Here is a 22,625-nt window from a genome sequence, read left to right as displayed (position 1 = left end):
CTACCTAGCAAAAATCACCAATATATAGGGCTGAAAATTAAATCAACATTTGCTCATCATCCGCGCTGAAAACAAAGCTGAAAATACATTTAGACAAAAAAACCCCAACAAACTACATGAGGCATCTGCCTGCCTAGTGAAGCACATTAGAATTTCCCTCATGCAGAGTGTAAACAGAGGCCAAGTAACCAAGTTGTGAACAAAAAATCCTTCCCCAAAAGACACTTAATGCAGCCTTAGACTTTTGCCAGTCCTCTCACCTATTCCTCCATGACAGACAAAATAAGCTGTTTTTTCATAAATCATTTCTGCAAAGGCCCAAATGGACTTCTCTTTCACCTTACACTTGATTTCCTATTAGTCCAGCTTGTAAGTTCATCAAGTGGGCATCAAACAGGAATTCCAATATCCAGCTCACCTGCATTTACTCATGTAACTTCTTCTGGACTGCCTTGGATGTTCAGTAGTGCCATCTTTGTTTTGCCAACCTTAAAGAGAAGCCAGCTACTAACCATACTAAAATTAGCATAGCTTTTCTTTTTTTTTTTTTTTTTTCCTGTTTAGTTAGTTGAAGGAGATACTTGCATAGCTTCAAAGATCACACTTTGTGCAAAGATCTATTCTCACACTAAAATGAGATCCAAACCAGTCTTGTTACTTCAAGGAGTAACATCCCCATGGAGAAGCCAAAATTCTCAGTGACACATTCCAGACAAACAGAATAGATAACTTTAGGAGGGTGTTCACATGTTTACACATCCTCTGGAGATAATTATGGCCCTAGAACAGGGATGTGGGCTCCCTCCCAAACACAAAGGCAGACAGTGAGCTCCTTGCTTTGCTGCAGAGCAAGAACTCCAGTTAAACATTAGCTTGGGGAGTTGAAGGAAGGAACTTCAAAAGTTCTTCCAACTTTTATGATCAAAGCATTTCAAAAAGCTTGGCAAGCACATGAAATTTTGTTTTCCTGGAAATGAACACTACACAGATTATTTCAGAAATAAACAGAAGCTAAAGGTCAGGCAGGTTAGTTACCAATGCTCTCAGAACAAGTACCTATTGTGCATTAATTGGCTCCTAGAAATGCCTTGATTATAATCCTTATCATAAAAGACATCACTTATTTCTTATCAGTCATTTCTCTGCAGCGAACTGAAACAGCAGACATCAATGTGAGCCATGTTTTCACAAATACCTAAAACTTGCTCATTTGTTTGTTCTGGCCTTTCAGACACAAATCCAACCCCACAAACGTATTCACATAAATCAACTCCCTACACAGCACCACGACCTTAAAATCAGCTACAGGATGAGATAATAACTCTTTGTATCATATCAAGAACTTTCCAAAACCATGGAAAGTTACTTCCACCTTTCCTCCAGGACATCTCAGGAAGTTCAGGCTGCTGAAAATGTTTCAAGAAAAGAAAGTTAGCAAGAGTAAAGCCTAAAGAACCACCACATATAAGTGCTTCTGAAATTTTTCAGTCGTTGACCAATGGCAAATACAGCACATCTGCTTATGCAGAAGCTTTGAAAATATTTTTTATGCCTTGTTCACCTTAGATAATTGCAATTAGAGACAAAAGCTAAAATACTAACTACTAGTACAGTAAGTTTAAGAAGTAAATGCAGCCTTTAGCAGAAAGTTGAAAAAATGTACTCAGGCAGCTTGGAGATCACACTGTAGGCACAGCATGCAGCAACAGGAGAAAAAGAAATTAAGGAAATTAAAAAACATCAAAGACAATAACTCAGCCTGATTTTAAAGTTTAAAACTTCCCATTCAAAGACTGCCATGAATATCAAAAATCATCCCAGGGATGGGGTCTGTTCATAACAACAATACAAGAACAAAAACAACTTCAAACCTAACTCATGTAAGGTGACATTGGACCAAAATTTGGCAGTTTTCCTTATGAATGTCCTTGCAACTTCCATGGAGTGTGACAAGATGTACAGCAGGCACAAAGTTAAAACTACTTTTATTGCAGAGCTGAAGTGAAGCCTACGATCGTGCTGGAGACCAACACCGCTGCGGTTCACTACCAAACCAGCAAGGACACAGAATTTACACCCGAATTTCCATCTGCCTATTTCATCTGGTTTGGAAGCTGGGAAACTCAAAGCTGGGGACGACGTGATGCAGCCAAGGAGATAGTGCCCCTTTTACTATCACAGCAGGAAGAGAAAACAATTCCTCATCTATCAGAGCACCTCACTCTGGTCACTGCTGCTTTATTAGTACAGTCAGTAAGCAAGTATTAATCACTGATATTTAAGCCAATCACAGGGACTGCAGTTGGCACAAGGTACCTGAGAAGTATTAGGACTGCTGTAAGATGTGGCTCAAGCATTCCTGAGCGTCCAACACAAACAAGAGCTGCCTGGCCCCCTAAACCAGGGCAGACCGTCACGTTTAAAACAATGCTTTTACAACAATCCACGTAAAGCTGCTCTGTGCTAGAACTATTTCTCTGCTAGCTTTTAAGTTGCAGGCAAGTGAACGTGAAAAGCAAAGAACACAGCCTTCCTCAGCTCCACTCACTGCTTTCAAAATAATTCCAGCTGGAAAAGCAAAAACCTAGGGCTATTATTTGAGGAGGTGCTGTAACACAATTATTGATTTTAGGGTAAGCTAGGACGTAACAGCTGTTAAGCAACACTCAGTAATGGTACAGGAGGAGTTAATGGCCTCTCCTGTTACACTGCTGCTCTTTTAACTATTCCAACTTCTCCCTCTGCTTTATTTCACTGCACAGAAAGCCCTTCTGCAGGCAGGCACAGACCACGCACAGCCGTACACACAGACTCTATCACCTAAGTTGTCCCATGACTAAAGTTCAGAAGCAACTAAGAGTGACATGTGCATGTTTCCACCGCTAATGATGACACAGCTAATTAAAGGCCATTTATTACAGGTGTGCTGGCACTTTTATGACCTTGAGAAAACTATGCAATAATCTGAACTATGCTTTGAGATTATTAAACTACACAGTGGCAAAAACACAGAAAACTGAAACCAAAGAAAAGTCAGCAGTGCTGGGAGGGAGAGAGACCAGTCCTTGAGCAGTAAAAGCAGTATCACATCCTCAATTTCAGTCTCTGGGCTCTTTTAAATTATTCAAACTGCAATGCTGCCAAACACAATCAAACTTTTCCTGATGCTCAGAAGCACTGCTTTTCCTCCCTGTAAATCAAGCCAGGTGAGTTGTCACTCCGTATCTCCCAGTTTATAGTGCAGCTAGATTTCCCTATCTCTAGCTGGCTTGCAAATCAAGCAATTTAAACCAATCGTGGCACATGGCATCTGCTAGGTTTTGTTTAATTGCGCCCAGTCCAATCGTTCTGCTTCCAAATTAAGTGAGAGTTACACAACAAAGATGTTAAAATAGTTCAGTGTTCCAGTGCAGCGCTAAAAACCTCACATGATCCAACTCGGCTTTCGAGTCAGTACAACCCTCACAAGCCCCAGGTGCCCCCTTTGCCAAGCGTACGGCAGAGACACCGCTACGGGCTCCCAGCTTTTAAGCCATTCCCGAGAAATAACCACACTTTAAGCAACACACTGCGCAGACTCCAGCACACCCGAGGCTGAACACCCAGCCAAAGCCATGTCCCATCCCCACCAGGGGATAGATTACAGGCAGGAGCGGCGCTGACAGCGGAGCGCACCAGCTCCATGTGGGGGGCGGCCCGACAGGGATCACTCAGTCACCTCCTTCCCCGGGCTGGCCGGGGCCGCTCCCTCCGCGAACGGACGCGGCCCCGGGAAAGTCGGCGCCCTCCGGGCTACCTGGCTCCGGTCCCGGCACTGTGCAACGCGAGCGCCCCGCGGCCCCCGGGCCCCTCCGTGCCGCGGCCCCCGCTCCTCCCGGGGCTGAAGCGCACACGGTGAGGCCCGGCCGCACCGCAGCGGGGAATAAGGTCACCGACAGCGGCCCCCGAGCCGCCCCCGCTCCGGGCAGGGGCCGCCGACCGCATCGGGGGAGGCCCCGGCGGCAGAGCGGGGAACGCGGGGTGACCCCGCCGAGGAGCGGCGGCGGGCCGGGCGCAGGGGCCGTAGCCGCGGCTTCCCCGCCGCCCCTCGGGGGCGGGCGGCCGCCCACGCCATTTTGAGGAGGGGGGAGACACGGGGAGGGAGGGGGCGGCCTTTCCGGCCCCGCGCTGCGGGCCGAGCCCGCGGGCGCAGCCCCGCCCCCGGTGCCGGTGCCGCCGCCGGTGTCCGCGCCGGTGCCGGGCCGCGTTACCTGCCGGGGCGGGCCGGTGGCGGGCCGGGCCCGCGCGCCGCGCCGCGTCCCTCGCCGCCATCTTGTCCGGGTTTAAAATTAACTCCCCGTGACGTCAGAGCTCCGCCGCGAGACCTTTATCGCCCGCCGGCGGCGCGCGGGGCGGGGCCTCGCGCGGGGAGGGGCGGGGTCGGAGCCCCCGGGGCTGCGGCGGGAACGGGGGAGCGCTGAGGGGCGGGAAAGCGCTGAGGGGCCGGGCGGCGTGAGGGCAGCGCGGGGCCGGGGAGAGACAGACACAGACACACAGACACAGAGATCCAGACACGCACGCAGGCCCAGCTGCCCGGGCTGAGGTGTGAGGTGAGCGCCTCCCTCACGGCATCCTCCGTGCGCTGCCGTGGAGCAGCGGGGCACAGAGTGAGGAGGCCCCCCCGGCCACACAAAACACGTCCTCAGGCCGCGCATCCCTCGGCGGTCCCTCACGCCCTCGGCCACAGCTCGCTCGTGTAGAGCACACAGCCAGACCGTCACCCGTGTCCACGTCCACCCTCACGGCCCATTTCCAGCTCTGCTGAGCCCTGGGGACAGCCAGGAGAGCAGCCGGACCGCTCTGCATCTCCAGCTGTAAGCCCAGCACTGCTCCTGCACTGGGGCTGGAAACACACAGGACAGCTCTCAGTCAGAACAAGCCACACGAGTTTCCAAGGAACCAAACCATTCCTGCTCTCTCTGGGGTTTGTAAAAGTCTTGTTCCTCTCAATCTGAACTGACCTTTTTCCACCGTTTTAAAAGGCCAGCTTTGAAGGTGAGCTGTCCTTGCTGCATGAAGTTTTTAAGTCTGTGAGGTATCCTGTTGCTAAAGGTTGTGTAAACCTTCACAGGCAAATTGGTCAGTATGACCTTGTCACTTGTTAGAAGAACACAATGCCCAATAAATCATCATGTGAAGTGAGCAACAGGCTTGCAAAGCCCCACTTAAGTGTGGCAAAGCTCTCTGTAGAAACCATTTTTCTCAGTTTTTAGCTATGCTAACTTAGTCCTGGCGAGGCAGCTTGTGAGTGACAGCAATCATAAAAGCAAACAGAGCTTGGTTCTGCCAAAACAGAGGCAGAGGGAAAGCTCAGAAGAGGTTTTCAAAGTAAAACCCGACTAACTATCACCGAAGCACTTAAACTGCTTTCCAAACCTTCCTTTCCTTTACTATCAAAGTAGCACATAAGGGTTTTGCTAACACAGGGGTTCATCACACCTCCTGCTGCGCTTACACTGGCAGCCCTTGTGTCAGAAAGATTAATATTTACAACACGTGAAAAAGAAATTAAAATGTCTAAAAGATGCTGCAATCACAGCAAGTGGGAACTGCAGAAGGACACAATGATCACACTATTATCATATATTCAATTCCAGTTAGGACACTTAGATTAATAAAATACGCCGTTCTGTAAAAGAATTTCATTATTGTAGATTTACACCAGCATAAATGGAAGCAGGATTCAACCCCTTTGTACAAAAGCATTCGTATGAATGCTAGAAAAAAACCCAAAAATGTCACCATTGGCCTTTTGCAGTTTAACATCCTCTGTTTATTTGGGGAAAATGAGCGTGCCGTTGCTTGTCCTTCTAACCTCACACCAAGTGAAGGAAAACCTATCTTTCCTTGGGAAGGAAGGCAGAGCACACTCTGTATGCAGAGGTTTTTCGGAGATACTCAGGCACTCAGGCAAAGGGAAATAGCTTGAAGTAAAAAACACTGAAAGCCAAAAACACTGTTAGCTGGCAAATTTAACCTTCAGTAGCTCAATATGCAAACTAAAAACTAAAAAAAAAAAAAAAAAAAAGGGGGGGAAAAACATCACAATACTAAAGAAGTTTCCTAATTCTGCTGTTAGTAAACAGCCTTCTTCCTGGTCAAGTCTGGAACAGTTTATGCAGAGAAGAGTTTGAAATAGTGCATGTTCAGACAGATAGATTTCTGCTTCACGCAAGAGGATTTGCTGCTGCTGTAACGTGAGAGCAGAAGTCGAGAACTCAGAGGTCAGAAAGCTCAGCCTTAATTCTGTCCCCTTATGTCTGCAGGAAGGAAGGAGACATTTTCTGAGCTGAGGATTTTGCTATCAACCTGTCTTCTCCTGGTTGCCAAGGGTCCCCATCTCCACTGCACTCCAGCTACGTTCCTCTGCGCCAGGCTAGGAAAGGAGTTAGGACTGGACTGCCTGAGCTGGCTGTGGATTTGGCCTGGAGGAGCTTGGGAACAACTGTGCAAACCACAGGTAGGCTGTAGTGGGAAGGGATTGCTGGAGCAGGACGCCTGACCCACCAGGGCTGGCTGGGCCAGTAGTCCCTTCAGCCACCAAAGTCCCACTTTTGTACTAAAGGCAGCATCTTCTCCTGGATTTGGCCATGCTGCTCTGAAAACTCTGCTGTCCCAAGCTTGTCCCAAACCCACTCTGGGCTGGCCAACACCACCAGCGTCACCCGTGTAGTGGGACAAAGGCTGCTCAGCCACAATGCCCAGAGAGCTGTCCCTTCCTGTGGCTGGAAGGGAAACAGAGCCACCACCACATCTCCTTGCCTTCGGGCATCACAGCACAGCAGGGGACTGGCCAGATCCTGAGCCATGCAGGCAGGGGCACCCACTGCACACAAGGAAAGGCTGAATCAGACCTGGGTCCATTATGCCTTTCCCTAGGAAGTATTTCTCGATCCTCATTAGCTAACCTGAGCAATGTAGTTGGATCTGATTAAAGTAATCTGCATGATGACAAATCCTTAAGCCAAACACCTACCTGAAGCGTGCTGAGCACCACTCCTGGGCTGGGGAACAGAGCCGTGTCCCACCTTGGAGGGCTGAGGGTCCTGGGATGAGCTGGAGACGTCTCCATTGGTGCTCCTGCGCTTGCCAACCTCTCTCCTCATCTGCTTCAGGCTGTCGAGTCCAAACTAGTGACCGGGCGATTCCCACTCCTCCTTCCAGACCGTGCAGTGCTGCAGGCAGTCAGGAGCTGAGGACAGGCAGCTGCTAGATAAAGGTGGCTCTTCTGAAAACCACCCCGTCCACAGCAATAAAGCACCTCCAACCCTCTGGCTGCAGTTGCTAGGACCACCCAGGGCTTCCCAAGGAGGGGAGGTAAGGAGAGGTCAGCTCTGCAGTGGTGAACCAGCACTAGCACTGGGAACAGCCAGGGCAGGCAGCCGTCAGCGTCCCTCCCTCCAAACACCACCGAGGGAGCAGTGTCACTGAGGCGAGCGAGTCTGAGATGTCCTAACAGACTCCCGCTGGGAAATCCGGCTGGATCTCGGGCTTGTTCCCAGAGGCAAACACGTGCCCTCCCGGAGTTTGGAAATGCCCCACAAGGCACCTCGCCTCGCTTGCCTCTGAAAAACACCCAGGCTGCCGTACCACAGCCCTACTACTCATGAACTTCATGTACTCACAGCGTCCCACCTCTTCCAGCCGGAGCGCTCCTCCCTCTGCTCGGTGCCAGCAGCTGCTGGAGGATGTGCTGCTCCCCGAGCCCCTGCCCCCTCTGCAGCTGGATCCTCCCTTCGGCTCCCTCTTCCCAGCACCCTGTGCCCTGCCCACATGCAGGAACACGCTGCTCGGTCCTGCCCGGGCTGGTTGATGTTTGCCTCACCACCTCGGCAAAGATCTCAGCCCCGTAAACAGGCAATCTCGGTTTCCTGGTCATTGTTTTTTTGCCTTGGTGCTCGCCGTTTCCCAAGGGCGTCTCTCTCAGACTCAGGGCTGCCTTCATTTGTCACACAGGTGATGTAAAAGTTGCTGTGCGTCATTAGAGAGCGCTCAGCACAGCCCCGAGCTTATAGCTACCTGTGTGTGTTCACATAACCTGGAGCTCACCCGAGCAAAGCCGAGGTGAGACACGGCATGAATCCAAGCCTGGTTCTTTTGCAAAGAACTCCAAGAAAGCAAAGGCATTTGGGAGCAGAAAACAAATTGGGAAAGAGGGGGGGAAAAAAAACATTTTACCCAATCTCCTGAACCTGAAGCTGTCCTACACGCTGAGCGGAGATGCCTTTTTAGCAGGCTGCAGGACACTTGCTCGAGAGAGAGAAAGCAGCCCCTCCCATTCCACTAATTTATAGCAAGGTGAGTGGGAAACGTCTCATTCTTCCCTGATGTTGACCCAGGTACTGCTCCTCTGGGGAGGAGGGCGGAAATGGCATTGAGTTTTAGCTGTGAGAGCAGCCCAGAGCAAGTTGCTAGGCACCAGCTGCAAGAATTGCCTGCAGGTACCCTTACAGGAGAGGTTGGGCAGGTCGATTGGGCTATCCCGGTGCAGCCAGAGCGCCAAATACCTTTGAAAGGGGCATAATCCGTTCTCAGCCTGAAGGAGCTATTGCACAATCTCCCCAGGATTAAGGGTTTAAATCGAGGGACTATGTCACAGGCGGGGAAAGGGCAGTGGGCAGGCTCAGGAGCCACCCTGGCTTGTGTGGCTCTCTGGGGTGGTGGCACACAGCCTGCCCAGGGAGCTGACAGTCTTGCAGGGGCACATGAAAGCCATCTCCCTTGTCCTGCCCTGTCTATATCTTATGAGATAAGATATAAGTGGTTTTCTTCTGCTCCTGGAAGCGAAGCTCCATAGTCAGCTGAAGCTTTCATTGCAAGACTTTGCTCAAGCAGAGTCCTATCATTTCAGTCTGTATAAACACAGATTTCAATCTCACTCTTATGCAACAGCCCAAGACGAGGCTGTTTTTAAAGTCTGGCTTAGATACTGACTCCTGGGAAGGCTGAAGTGCTGCTTGGAGTGTCAGTATGCCTGCAAACCCCTGGGCTGCCCCACTGCAGAGATGCCCCTGTCTGCAGCCAGCACGCTGCTTCCAGCCTCACCTAGAAGCCAGCTCTGCTTACCCACCCCCTGCCTGCTCTGCATCCCTAAAAATGAGAAGCACCTCTGGGCTTGGATCCCCTTGATGTCGTTTCCCAAAGACCTTTTAGGCCATCAAGGCCGCCATAAAGAGCGAGTTTTCCCAGACTCTATCTTCTAAACCTCTTGTCCTAGAAAAAGAATTGCTCCAGCTGTCACTGTGACACCCGACAAATGTCTTGCAGAGACAATCACACCAGCCCCTGAAGTCACACAGCCTCCTTCCAAGAGCTGTGTCTGTCTTTCTGGTACAAACAGCCAGGCTCAGGGGAGGAGGAGTCCCCACATGGTCAGTGAGAGTGCTTCAGCCCGTACTACCATTGCTTTGTCTGCATGGTGCAGAATGCCAAAATCAGGCTACCGGGGCAGTTTGGGATGGAAAGTACTCCACCATCACAGAGGCCTTAGTGGCGGTTCAGAGTCTCACCAGGAAAATGCTACGTAGACATTTCATCCTTCAGTGTAATAAAATCAGGCTGATTTAGCTTGACATGCTGTAGGTATTTACCAGCTAACACTCCTATCAGCACTGACTGTGGGTTTCAGAAGAGGATATTTGTCCTTGCAGCACAACTGATCTCTCATATCTCAAGCCAGCTCCTCCCACGTGGGGCAAAGCATCACGGCGCGATCCTGGTTTGAGGGAAGCGGCGCAGATTTACACCTGGGGAGGGTTTGGAATTGAGCCCCGTGCACACAGACCTGGCTCCTCATTTCATGGGGTTAGGAGTGACTGCCCTGGCATACAGAGGGTGCTAATTACACAGCAGAGTTTATTTGCATCCTTGGCAGCTACATGACTGGCTTGCTGGGTGAGACTCACAGGTCCCCACAAGGAAATAGGTGGTTTATTCCCAGGGTTTCACATGCTTGTTTTCCGTGCAAGTCCAGACTGGCTGCTAGAGATGAGCTGTGCTTAAGAGAGTCCTGCTGAATTCCCACAGCAGAATCCGACCTGCAGCTCCCATTGTCCTTTTCTGGAAGGCAAATCCCTCTAAGGGGGATACCCTTGGATGAGGCTCCGTCAGCACAGGATGGGTTTGGATGTAATTAAGCTGCATGGTCACAGCTCACTGTACCCAGCTCAGGAGAAGTTTTGGGCTAGCACAAGCTGCCTTGCCAAGGACTTGGGAGCCTCAAAGACAAGGTAGCTGCCAGCAGGAGCTGCCAGTGATGGCAGCACCCAGGAAAGCCAGGTGAGGTGGGGACCTGAGCTTCCGCCAGCAGTACCGTGGGCTTACGAGAGGGTGCGTGGGGCAGCAGCACCCTTCAGGGCTGGGATCGCTCCTGTGCTCCCAGTCAGGCCTGGATGTAGGTTGTGATCCTTAATACACAGATGAAATCTGGTCTCAGGTATTGAAGCAAAGTCTGAGTCTAGACGTGAAGGGCAAGACCAGTTCTGTGGTCTTTGTAAATTCAGTCTGGCCCCTGGGCCAAGCTAAGGACACAAAGTAGAATGTGCCATTTCATCTGGTTGGATTAATGTGTGAATTTAATTAGATCTCGTCTCTTCTCAATAAAATCCAGAACATGCTGTTGAAAAATTTAATCTTCCTCCAAGACTTTTTGCATACATTTGAGCAAGGAACTTGCAGCAATTGCAATGAAATGAGAAACCAAGTTTTAGCAAAACCCAGAGGGTGGGGCTGAGATCGGCACCCTGTCATCTTTGGATTTGTGAATCTGATTCAGAGGCCGTCCTGCCCCCTCTCCTCCAGGAAGACTGTACAATGAATTTAGGTGCTCTCCTGCATGATCACTCTGTGGCAGCTGTCTCTGCACCCAGTCAGCCACAAAAAGCAGAGTGTTGCACTGGCTGTGATCACATTTAGGTAGTTTGACAAAAAAGGCTCCAGGGACTCATCACAAGGAAAAACAGAAAATTGTTTGGAAATATTAATCAGGGGGATATCACTAGTTTTGTTCTTTTCAAGTAATGTTAACTTGCAAGAAATAGAGGAATAATGATGGAAAATGGGACAGCAAGCCTGGCTGTAGCAGAGGGCTGGAAACCAAAAGGCAAATTCATTTGAGATCCAGGGATTAAGATCCAATCATTTGACCTCAGATTAAAAAGTGGATGAGCACAACAAAGAATAGCTTAAAACATTTGGGAAAGTGTAAAGGAAAATCAAGTGGGATTAAATAACAAAACAGCTGCATTAAGCCAGAATGCCTGCCTGATCACAGGCGGCAAATCCAAGTAAGGGAAACCTCAAGCTTCCTCAGTGCCATCAGTCACCGCCCAGCATTTCTATTTCACAGCCACCCTCTGAGTTAAATCAAAAGGAACTCACCCTGCTCCACACCAGTTTGTTGCTTGTATTGAGCTGCTCTCCCTCACCCTCAGGGGAGCACAGCCACCTGCCAAAACCCCTTATTAGGAAGAGATTACCCAGCAGAAGTAGGCTGGCTAGCTGTGAATGTGTGCTCGAGGACAGGAATCCCAGGACAGGGATGCCCAAGCTCTGAGTGCAGTGTGGCTGCTCCCCAGCTTTGCTTTGTGAGCTTCCCCCACCAGCGTGGTTTCTTTCCCTGGACTTGGCCTGTATCGCCTAGGGAGAATCATCCAGCTCCCTTGAGTGACCGCTTACTTGAAGCCAACACAGGTCATCAGTAGCCACTCCCACTGGTTCCCTGATGTCCCGTTTCTTCTGCAGCCCCTTTGAAATCATTGGCACCGCGCTGTGAAATGGGTGTCAGTCCCAGGTGGGCAGCACAGCCTGGCACTGTGGCACTGGCCCAACCCCTAGGTGCTGCTCAGCAGCTCAGGGCAGGCCACAGCTCTGCCCCAGCCTCGACTCCACCGCAGTTTTGGAAATGCAGGGAGCAGTCACGGGCTCGGGTGCGCAGAGCTGTGCTGGATGGGTGCTGGGTGTCCACCTTGTCCAGATTCAGTGGAGAACCAGTGTGATAGGCACAGTTCCCTGCTCGCACAGTTCAAGCCACAGCATCCCACAGACAAACACCAGCCTTTCATCACCATGCCCAAAGCCACCTCCCCACTGCCACCATCCTACAAACAGGCTGTGTCTTTGTCTCTGTCACTGGAAAGCACCTTGCAATGAGGAACCCCAAGGCTGGGAAGGGTCTGAGCATGGGACTGCCCAGAAGTGTGTTACTGCTTTTCCTTCTCCTTCTTGTCCGGTGGACAGTGATCCTGTTTTTCCAGCAGCCCCACTGCCAGCTGCAGTGGCCTGGCAGGCGCAGTGACCCCGAGTGATTATTTAACAGGGGATTGTATAACAGAGCAGGACAGACATTACATTTCGGTCTCTGACCTCAGCCCTGGGACATCTCCCACCCATAAAACTTCCAGTCTAATCTTTCAGACCTCAGAGAAGCAGCCTTAGGCATGTGACACCATCCTTCAGAGAGGAGTGACCAGCGGGGACCAGGTAGCTCTGGGCAGGAACGACTCAGCACATCTCAGTCCCACAGAAGGAAAAAGAGGAGGAAGCCTAATGCTCCACAAAGGCTCAGGTTTGGAGCCCAGATCCTGCTGAAGTGCCCGAGATGGCCCTGCAAAGTCCCTCTGCTCCCTGCTGTCCATCTAAATGAAGCACTAGCCTCTCCATTCATAGTGAGCTGTTTCAGCAAGGTAAGATGGATGAGCTGGCCTTGAGCAGGGCAAGCCAGCTCCAACAGCTCCCCTGGATTCCAGCCACACTGCCTCTGGAATCTAGGAGCAGCTGAACCCCTTGGACCTACTCCAGAAGAAGTGGACAGTGCCCAGGAGCCAGTGGAGAGATGCCTGCTGCTCTGAATAATCCGGAACTCAGGACACAGCAGCCCTGTGCTGGTGGTGTCCCTAAACTGTGGTGCTCTTGCAGGAGACAGCTCAAGTTGGTCGCCTGAGCCCTCAGTGGCCAGGAGGATGCTGCGGTGTTGCAAGGAGATGGGCACAGGCAGGCCTTGCTTATCACCGCTGGGCATGTGCCAGGTGGCTCAGACCCATCTCATTCAGGAATCCATCAAAACCAGCTTCTCCTGAAGCCTTACTGGAGCAGTCACAACAAGGAACTTGTTCCTGAGCTTGACTTCAGCATGTCCCGGCTCTAAGCATTCCCTTTCAGCACGACTTGGTGGGTGTGAACAGCCCCTCCAGGATGAGCATGCATCTGCTGGAAGCTGGAGAGGACTAGCAGGGCCACCAGGCTGGTTCACGTCGGGGAACATTGCCTACAGGGAGTGGTGGAGGCAGCTGGCTTGGTCAATTGGGAAGGGGAAGATGTTGAGGTGATTTAGCAGAAGTCTCCAGTGACTTGGCAGCTAAAAGGGAGGATGCAGTTGAAGTCTTTCCAGGAGGTAAATCAGCCTGGCTGGTTCAGGGCCTTCGGAAAAGCTCCTTCCCCAGAAGGGTGATGCAGCCTTGGGACATGGACCCAGAGTGGAGGGGTTTCCATCCTTTCAAATGTTCCAGCCGTAGCTGCTCTGACCCAGCTTTGGCAACAATCCTGCTCCAAAGGCTGGCTGAATCTGAGACTGGCACTGGCCAGGTCCCTTCTCACCAGCACTTTCTATGAGAGGCAATTCTACACCAAACTGAGCCAAAATCAGCCTCCTGCCTTGAGCCATTTGTGCCAGCTTCCATCAGACACTGCTCCTGTACAACTTACCAAAACGTACCTGCTCGGGGGTGCAGCAGTCCAGAGAGGATTTCACAGCAGCCTGAGCTTACAAGCACACAGTTTACCAACAGCCACAGCAAAAATAAGTCCAAAGAGCAAGATCAAAAAATCCAATATTTAGAATCCATGACTCGCTCCACAGCTGGGCTGGGGAGGCAGCTGCTGCAGTGTGGGTCTAACCATTAACCAGGGAGAGATGTGATGCTCTCTTGAAGAACAGGGTGCTGTGCCCGAGCTCTGCGTGTGCCAGCACTGGGAGAGGCTGTGCAGCAAGGCACAGGGATGCTCCTGCAGAGCCCACACTGAGTCTGGAAACTGCTACCATGTCTGACCCCTCTGCACCAACCAACTCTCGGAGCTCATCTGAAACCATGTCTGACCAACTCCTTGGCAGGGAAGAAAAGGATAACGAGGCACATCAATGTATTTTTAATAGGTTACATAAACAGTTAAGTTCAAAGCTGCCTTACAAACAGGTGACACAAGATGCCGGTGCTTCCACTGAGAGGTGAGCCAGGCCTTTCATGCAGAAAACATTTTGGCTGTCTCGAAGGAAAATTGTCCTCCCCTTGGAGGAGACGAATCTCAGCTGGAAGCAGCAGCTTCCATTTGCTAGGAGCATTTTGATTTTTCAAAGCTAGACTATTTCATTTACAGGCAACGGGGAACCGGATGGGAGCAAGTCTGTGGATCTTTAAAGCCTCCTGTGCACGCCTGGTGCGTGCAGTGCTGCTGCTGCTGGCAGGGACAGCCCTGCCTGGCCCTCACCCCCCTGGAGTGATGCAAGAGGTGCCTTTGCACTTTGCCTTAGTAGGAAAGCAGAGCTGGCAGCAAACCCGCCTGGGAGGCAGCGCAGGAGGCCGGGGGTGAAGGACCACAGCTCGCCCACAACAAGGCAGGGTGGGTAACAGCTCTGGGCGAAGGCTTTGCCCAAGGAGTGCTTCCTTATCACACACTCACGGGGCCGTGTTTACCAGGCTGCTCCTCCAGCTGCCTGTCAGCTGGAGTTTCTACCCTGCTCAAAGGGCAGGGGCTCACGGTGGCTTTTGCCACCCGATCACACGGATCCAGCAGCGCTTTCATGCCCAAGCTGGCCATGCTGTGTGTTCCCCATGTCACAAGGATCAGGGCTGTCCTGGCATGGGACACGCTGAGATCCTGGGCCCCAGGACAGCAGGACAAGTACCATGGAGTTCACTGTCTTGGAGACACAGCTGTGAGAGTGGGAATGCCAGCAGCTGCCCTACATTTTCAGTCTACTCCTGTCCCCAGCAAGGCAGCAGGGCTGGCACAGGGAGCAGCCAGGAGTCTGGAGACAGAGGGCTGCCAAAAATGCCAAACCGAGGCTGGTTCTTCTCCCCACCAATATACAAAATCCATGGTTGAGTTTAAACACCGAAGAGGCTGTGACCTCTGGCTCCAGGCTGACCCTTGTAAACACGTGCCCCAGCCTGAAAGAAAGGAGCATAAACAAAAGGCAAACCCAAAAGGAGCAAATCCAGAAGGAAAGCGTGGCAGGAGCAAGCCCAGCTGACACCAAGAGGGGAGGGCAAAAGAACAGCTTTCCAACAGGCTCTACTGTGCAGCTGCTGTACGACTGTTGCAACATTCCTGTTCTGAAACCCCATCTAAAGCCAATTTTTCTTACATGTCATGAGGACAGAAAACAAAAAGAAGGTGGAAAATTCCCAAAATAACCTGCATGGTTAAAGTGGTATCAAACAAGTGTTTTGCTCTGGGTAGAAGTGGACTGTCTCCAAGTTTGAAGCTGCCCCCACCCTCTCCCAGGAGTGAAGATAACGCCAGGGAGTCCAGAGAACAGCCAGAGCTTTGACAACACATCGCTGGCAGGATCAAGACTTTGCCCAGCTCCTGCTTTGGCCCAAGACAGCTTCCACCAGTGTTAGGTCTTCTCCTCCACCTATGCTTTCCTTCTGCAGCTCATCATTATGGGATTTGTGCCCACAGCCTCTCCCTCCCACCCCAGTCTCCCTTCTGAATCTCCCACTTGTTTTGCCAATGTGTCAGTGGCAGTAAAGCCCCTGAAGGCCCCCCCCCACACACACCCTGTGGTCTCAGCATCCTTCCAATCCAGCTCTCATCTCCTGCTCTGTGCGTGGTGAGAGGGGGTGTCTGCACCTCGTGGCCATCTGAAAACAGTCTCCTCCTCGAAAAAAAAGCCACCAGAGCTCATCAGGTAGGCAGGGCTTGCTGCTCCCTGCGTGGGGGTGAGCTGCAGACAGAGCCCGCGGGGCACGGCTCAGGAGTGGCACCACGCAGCAGCCAGGCAGGAGCCAGGGAGACAGACACAGCCCCACCTCTGCCAGGATTTCCCCTGCCGTGGGAAGTGGGACAAGCAGAGCCCAGAGGAAAATCAGGAGGAAAGGGAATGGGAAGTCCCACCCTCTCCCAGGTAAACGTTTGAGGCAAGTGTCTCACCCCACGGGGGACCCTCTGAGCTCCACCTATGCTGCTGGGGCAGTCACTTTTTCATGCCTTTCACTGCCTCATTGCATTTCCTCAATTACTACTCCTCAGAAGCAGTGCTCGCATCTTTGGCTGTTGGATCCTTTTCCATTCTGTCCCCAGTGGAAACAATCACGCTTGTCTTGCAATATCTGTTCTTCCTAAGCCAGGCTGCCATTTATCCATTATTATTGAAGTATCAAAGGCATTTGCACATGTTCAGAAGCACACCAGCTCCCTCAAGGAGGAAGGTTGAAAGATCACCTCTTGCCTGATAAGTTGCTTGCACAAGTGGAATCAGACCCAGGTTTCTGGATTATCCACTGGGGCTCTTTTGCAATGCTGCTCTTAGGAAAAGTGCTGCAGAGATGTCTTAGCTCACACCCCAGAGCTGGTAAGACTGGAGGAGACATTCAGACTTTGAGTTTTCCAGCTTGGATGCCTCTTGGTCACCCAGAGGAGATTCCAAAGTCAAGGATGGGTTTCTGCAGAAGCTATCTTACACACTTGCCCTCTCTAAAGCACAGCTGTGTTCAGCCACGTCTGTGCTTGCTGCCCTTGGCTGTGCCCTACACAGTCTCTCTCCTCACTCACAGCTCAGCAAATTCTGGGGTGGCCATTCTGGTGAGTAAGAGTCCAAACTCAAGCACCTGGGAGTCCTTCTGCACGTCTTGGCAGGTCCTTGAGGTGATCCAGTGCAGAGCAGCATCCCATGACCTCAAACAGCCCCGGAGCACGAACCAAAAGCCGTGTCAGGTCTACTTCAGAGAGTTTGTCTAAGATTTCACTGTCCCCAGTTCAGCAGGAGCCAACACACGCAGATCCCGGTGCTGAGCTCGGAGCCAAGGGACCTGAATTTCTTGCTGCCACCTGCTGTCCCCTGTCAGCAGGGCAGGCCCTGCTCTGCTACCTGCCAGCTCTGCCCCAGAGCCCCCGCCTGGATTCAGGGGAGGAAACAGCAGCACTCACTGACCCTGTTCCCAGCCCCTGTTCCTCGTGGAGCCCTACACACCCCCAAAGCCTAGATATGAACAGAAACACAAAAGCAGGGGCCTCTGTGTCCTGATTCTCGTGGTTACAAGCTCCAAAACTCCAGTTGTGCCTAATTTTCTCCCTGGAGGACACAGCTCTGGGGAACAGTGGCCCACCTTTGCTGTTAGTCCAGCCCACAGAGGAGCTTCCTCCCTGCTAACTCAGCCCATCACAGGGAGGGAGGAAGGCAACGGCTGCAGCTATGGAAGAAATAATAATAATAACAATAATAACAATATCTATGCCTGCTACTTTGAGATAGTCAGTTTCCTGCTTCAGTTGACAGAAAAGTAAGTTGAGTGGATGTGAGGAAGTATTTCAGGTGTCTGGTCCAGAGATCAGGCAAATCAGGTAAAATGCTGCCAAAACCTGAGAACAGCAGAGCTGCAGGTGCTTGGTCCTGAAGGACCCTGCCCTTTCCTCCATGGCAGCCTTCTGTATGTCAGATAAACAGGGCGACCCAGGATTTTATCACCTGGGCTGTGCCTGGCATAAAGGGAATTTGGGACTGCACATCGTTCTAAGGCCATCTTTTCATCCTTTAAAAAAAAATGTACAATTTATTTCTAGGCAGAACTATAGGGTCTGAAAAGAACCAGGAGAGGGAGGAGAGGCAAAAGTCTGTTGTGAAAGGGCTGCAGAGAAATAGTTGATAAATATCTTTGTGGCAATAGCTGTCTTATACTTCACTGTGCTCATCTCCTCACTCTCACCAGACTCCTGGCAGAAACTGGCACCCGCTGGCCTTTACAAAGCCCTGCAGGCAAAACCCAGTCCCAGGTAGGTTAATCAGTGTCAGCTCCACACAAGGCACAGCCAGTCCAGTGACATTCCCCAGCAAAGCCTGGACCTGTGGGAGGACAAGGACAGGCACTTGGCGGTGTACCTGTGAGGACCAATGCAATCTCCAAGGTCAAGCAAGACGCATGGGCATGCTGCAGGGGCAAGCTGCTCCATTTCACTGGGAAACCAGGAGGAATTGGCAAGAAAAAGGGAACTCAAAGATCCTGGGCCTCCTGTATTCATCATGTGCAAGCCACGTGCCACACAGCTACCTTGTACCAAGCCCAAAGCTATCTAAACTGCAGAAATAAAATCCATTTTGCCACAATCAATCCACCAGACACCACTATTTAAACTCAACCAGCCTGGCTCTGAAAGCTTCTCTGCCTTACAGGCCAGCAGCAGAGACTTTGGTGTCTGTTCTGGGCTGCTGCCAAAACCAAGAGCCAAAGGTGTGCTCATGTTCCCCTTGCTCCTTTGCTCAGCTCCCCGTTCACAGAGCAGATAAGAGTGGTATCTCCCAGGTGAGCACAGCTCAGCCTCTCCACCCACCCTCCTCCCAGATCTCAGCAGGGGAACTCCGTCTGGGCTTGGAAAGGACACAAAGCAAAATGCAGTTGTTATCAGCTTGTTGCACAGCCCTGGGTACAAGGCTGATTCAGGGTTATTGGCCAGGTGTTTGGCTAAAGGTAAACAGACTCCTCAGCAAGCTGCAGGACAAGTGTGGACAAGTGTCTGAGCTCCCAGTGAAACCTGGAGCACTGGGCAATTTGTTCTTAGGGCTCTTTTGCCCTAAAAAGTCAGGACAGACTCCCACGCTCCTTGGCTCAGGAGCCAACCTCACAGCTGGCAGGCCTAAGCTCAAACCACACACACAACTCAAAGCAGGCACTCGAGTGAGTGACTCTGGAATTCTGATCTGCAGTCTCTAACAGGAGCCAGGCTAATGCAAGGTACAGGCAGCCATACAGTGACAGGGAAATGGGGAATACCAGCATCTCGAGAGGACTAAGAGATAGAAGCAGCTTAAGTGCTTGCAAAATGGCTTAAGAGCAGCTTCACATGGAAAGTGACTGCTGCTTAAGCAGTTTAAAGACAAGCCCCTCTCAAACATTGGTCAGCTATGAGCAGCTTAGTGCAGGAAGGGCTCCTGCCAAGGCTGCTGGGATGGCAGCACGCCGCGGGAGAGAAACGAGTGTCCCCTGGGAGCAGGGAGCTCACCCCATACACACCGTGAATGATGAACGATCCTGGTTCAGAGCTGCTCCGGCCTCCTCGTGAACAATCCCGGTTAGGAGCCGCTCTGGCCTCCCTGTGAAAGGAGCCTTGTCCTGGGCTGGATGTTCTCCCAAAAGCTCTACAAAGCAGAGCTCCTGGAAAGCTGAGTCTGTCGTCAGCAGTAAAGTAAAATAAAACGGAGGCTGTGCTGGTGGTCTCAGGCCAGGAGCTCCAACTCTTTCCTTCCTGCCAGTTTCAAAGAGTGAGATTAGCTTCTGTTGTCCTTGCATCCTTGAATATCCCTGCCCTCTTTCTTGGGAATTTTCAAATTGTGCAGAAGAGAGAAGAACAAGCTTCGTTTGGAAGCTCTGGGAGATAAAAAGGAAAACCTCAATTTGGTTTTTTTTGTTTTGTTCTTTTTTGCAATGCCGGGGCCATCAAAGGTGGGAGCACTGGAGGTAATGGCGTGGCAGAGTGGAGCAGCACTCAAACTTCAATGATGTGTTCTTTGCCTACAGTGAAGAAAGCAAGAGGAGCAGGGTTGCACTCAGCTGTGAACTTGGGCTCCATATGCTTGAAGACCTGGTGAAGTGTTATCACCTCATTCCTCCTCCTGAGAGAAACCTGTCCTACACAGACTGCTTCAGGTAGGGTTGTTTTTATTATTATTATTACATGGAAGTTAGAGCCGAAAAAAGCAAGACTAGAGAACATGTTACTTTGAAATAAATCAATAGCTCGGTCCTAATCTGGAATTCTCTGGTTAGCTCTCACTGCTTCACATTAAAAGGACACAAAAAGGAGGAGTTAGGGGCATATAAAGGATCCTTATGAAGGCACAGACAGGTCTTTGCCCAAACAGCAATAAAAAGATGGAAAAACGCCACAGAAATCTGGGGTAAGGGGAACGTACTTAAGTGTGACTAAAATACTCCAGTTTGAGCTCTATCCTCAGAACTCAGGAGTTTGTTTTGGATTTAAAGTGCACCCCAAGAAGATGAGAGAACCAAAAGTTCTGTATGTGGGATTCCCACCTTCAGCTACTGAAGCTTCAGGTTTCTGTGGTTCAATCAGAAGCCATGCAGCAACTTTAAATAAAGATTACCAGGTCACTGGCTGACCAGGCTATTTCTTAGACACTTCTGAAGCCTTTTGGCAGGATGCTTATCTAAAGCTCACTGATTTAATCTGATTTAGCAGTTACAGTGCTGTGGTTAACAGAAAATAGAAGCATAATCTATATTACATGCAGATCCCTGCATCCGTGCCATTCAGTTTAAAATGGCCAGAAGTTTGCACTTTGCTGATAGAGAAAGCACCAACTAAATACAAACTGTGCTTCCTGAAATGTCCAAAGTCTATTGTATTAACAGCCCAAGAGACAGAAAATGTAGGGTTTTCAGTAAGAAACACTCTAGTAACTTCTGGAGGCTCATTTGGCTACTACCCACTTGAATTCTGAATGCAGCACAAACAATTTAATTTTTTTAGTAGCTTGAAGAAAGATGAAACCACAAATGGAAATAAGAGATGGCAAGAGAAAATAAACAGATAATGGCTTATATGAAATTGAGTAATTACATCCTGCATTGTGCTCCAACTGCCAGCCTCAGCCATCCCCCATCCTACAATCCCACTCCAGTGTCTAATTCTGAATACTGCTCTACTGCCCCTGCCAGGATTCATTTGTTTTCCTGGATCCCAGATGCTTTGGAAAAGAGGGATAATTATCTTGCCATAGCTGCTGGCTTCCTGGCACATTCCTGCAGGAATCACTCCCTTGCATGGAGACCCACTCAGGCTGCAGCTGCTCCGTGAACACCAAAGGAAGAGTTAAATAAATGGTGCCAGGAATTGAGACCACACTTCAGCAGCTGCAACAGTGAGGAGGAAGAGCAGGGAACCCATCTGAATTCATGTATGGCTGGGAAAGGGCAGGACAGGAAGGCTTGGCACAGGGCAGATAAAGATTTCTGCATACAAGAAAAGGGACTGAGGTTAGCTCCTTCAAAAAGCCATGGTCAAAGCAGAGCAGAAGTAATCTGGCTGCATTAGGTTCCTCCAATCCTGTGAGAATTACAGTCCTTGGAGGAAGAAATCCTCTATTTTTAACCAGGGAAAGGCTAATATGCATTAAGAGACTAAACAGAACACAAAAATTTTGCTCTTTTAACTTGATAATGCAGCTCTCTAGGAATGGATTGACTCTTTATCAAATCAGATGCTTTAGCCAGTAGAACTTGGGGGCCTTATCATCCCCAAACCCCTGAACACCTATTTGGCTCAGGTTATTTTTAACTGACTCTGTTTCTAAGGAACCCAAACATCACATTATCACAGGAGTGAGCACATCTCATCACCCCTCCCCACGAGTGTCAGTGGTAGTGGTGCAACTGAGAAACTTGAATTCCACAACAAATCAGTCAGGCACACACTTCTCTCTGACTGGTTAGACATAAAAATAGACATAAAGTAGACATGAAACCCTGGCATGGCTAAAAAACCCACTGGTAGCTACAGATGTGGGAATGCATGATCTTTTCAAAAAAAGGAACACATAAAAGAATCCCAAATACGTTTAGACACAACCCTGAGATGAAATAATAATTGAGCAAAAAGTGTTCATGTTCCCAGACCTCGATGCATTATGTAACAGAAGAGACTGAATGTCTCCTGCTAAGCCACCAGCACATTCAAAAGAGTTCAAGAGCTGCTCACAAGAAAACACACAGCAGGAAAAGGAGCAAGTTGCATTTAATAACAACAAAAGGGTTTCAGCCAGTAACAAGCCAGCTTGCCCCAAACGTTATCCCTTTCTAAAAGACAGACTTAGTGACATCACATCCAGTTGTATCATTCCTTTCACAAAGGACACCCAAACAAGTCCTCCAGGGTTTCTTTTGAATCTTCTCTCATCACCCTAGCAATATACTCCGTCTTGCTGTGGTGGCATAGAAAGTCAAAAAACAACTCTTCACACTTCTTGCATATAAGGAAAAATAAATATAAACAAGAATTAGAGTATCATGAGAAGAGGAACAGATCTCCACCTCCACACATCTTTAGCCCCAGTGAAAGGTGATCAATTGGAAAAACAAACAAAACATCACCAACAAACAAAAAATCCCAACAAAACAAAGACATGAAGTATTACATGGTGAATGACAGCTGTTTACAAGCAGGAAATGTGCATAGCAATGTTCAATGTTTTGCTTGACTTATGCATGAGAGACAGGAAAAACAACCCTGCATTAAGAGAGCTTGAAGGTTTAATTCTAATCTAACAATTATGGTAATACCACTGCCAAATGAGAGACAAACTTCACTCACTCCCTCAGGAGCAACTAATTCCCCACCTGCCACACTGTTTGGGC

At 50.1% G+C, this 22,625-nt stretch overlaps 1 protein-coding gene across 6 annotated transcripts in view; it reads right to left on the bottom strand.

The window, feature by feature from the left end:
* Positions 1-7,724, bottom strand: part of ATL2 (atlastin GTPase 2) — a 38,318-nt gene extending 30,594 nt beyond the window's left edge. For all 6 annotated transcript variants that reach the window (XR_009207628.1, XM_040058367.1, XM_058419734.1 and 3 more), the window contains exons 1-2: positions 7,665-7,724; positions 7,016-7,245 (exon numbers count right to left, since the gene is read on the bottom strand). Coding sequence is in view for 5 of the 6 variants with exons in the window: in XM_040058367.1 (XP_039914301.1) it covers positions 7,016-7,145 (130 nt within the window). In the remaining variant the exon portion in view is untranslated. The remainder of the gene's footprint in view (positions 1-7,015; positions 7,246-7,664) is intronic.
* Positions 7,725-22,625: the final 14,901 nt, after the last annotated feature.

This window comes from Hirundo rustica, chromosome 3, assembly GCF_015227805.2.
Source record: "Hirundo rustica isolate bHirRus1 chromosome 3, bHirRus1.pri.v3, whole genome shotgun sequence".
Classification (NCBI taxonomy): Eukaryota; Metazoa; Chordata; class Aves; order Passeriformes; family Hirundinidae; genus Hirundo; species Hirundo rustica.
Note: the sequence above shows the minus strand (reverse complement) of the source record. Positions and strands in the feature narration are given on the sequence as shown.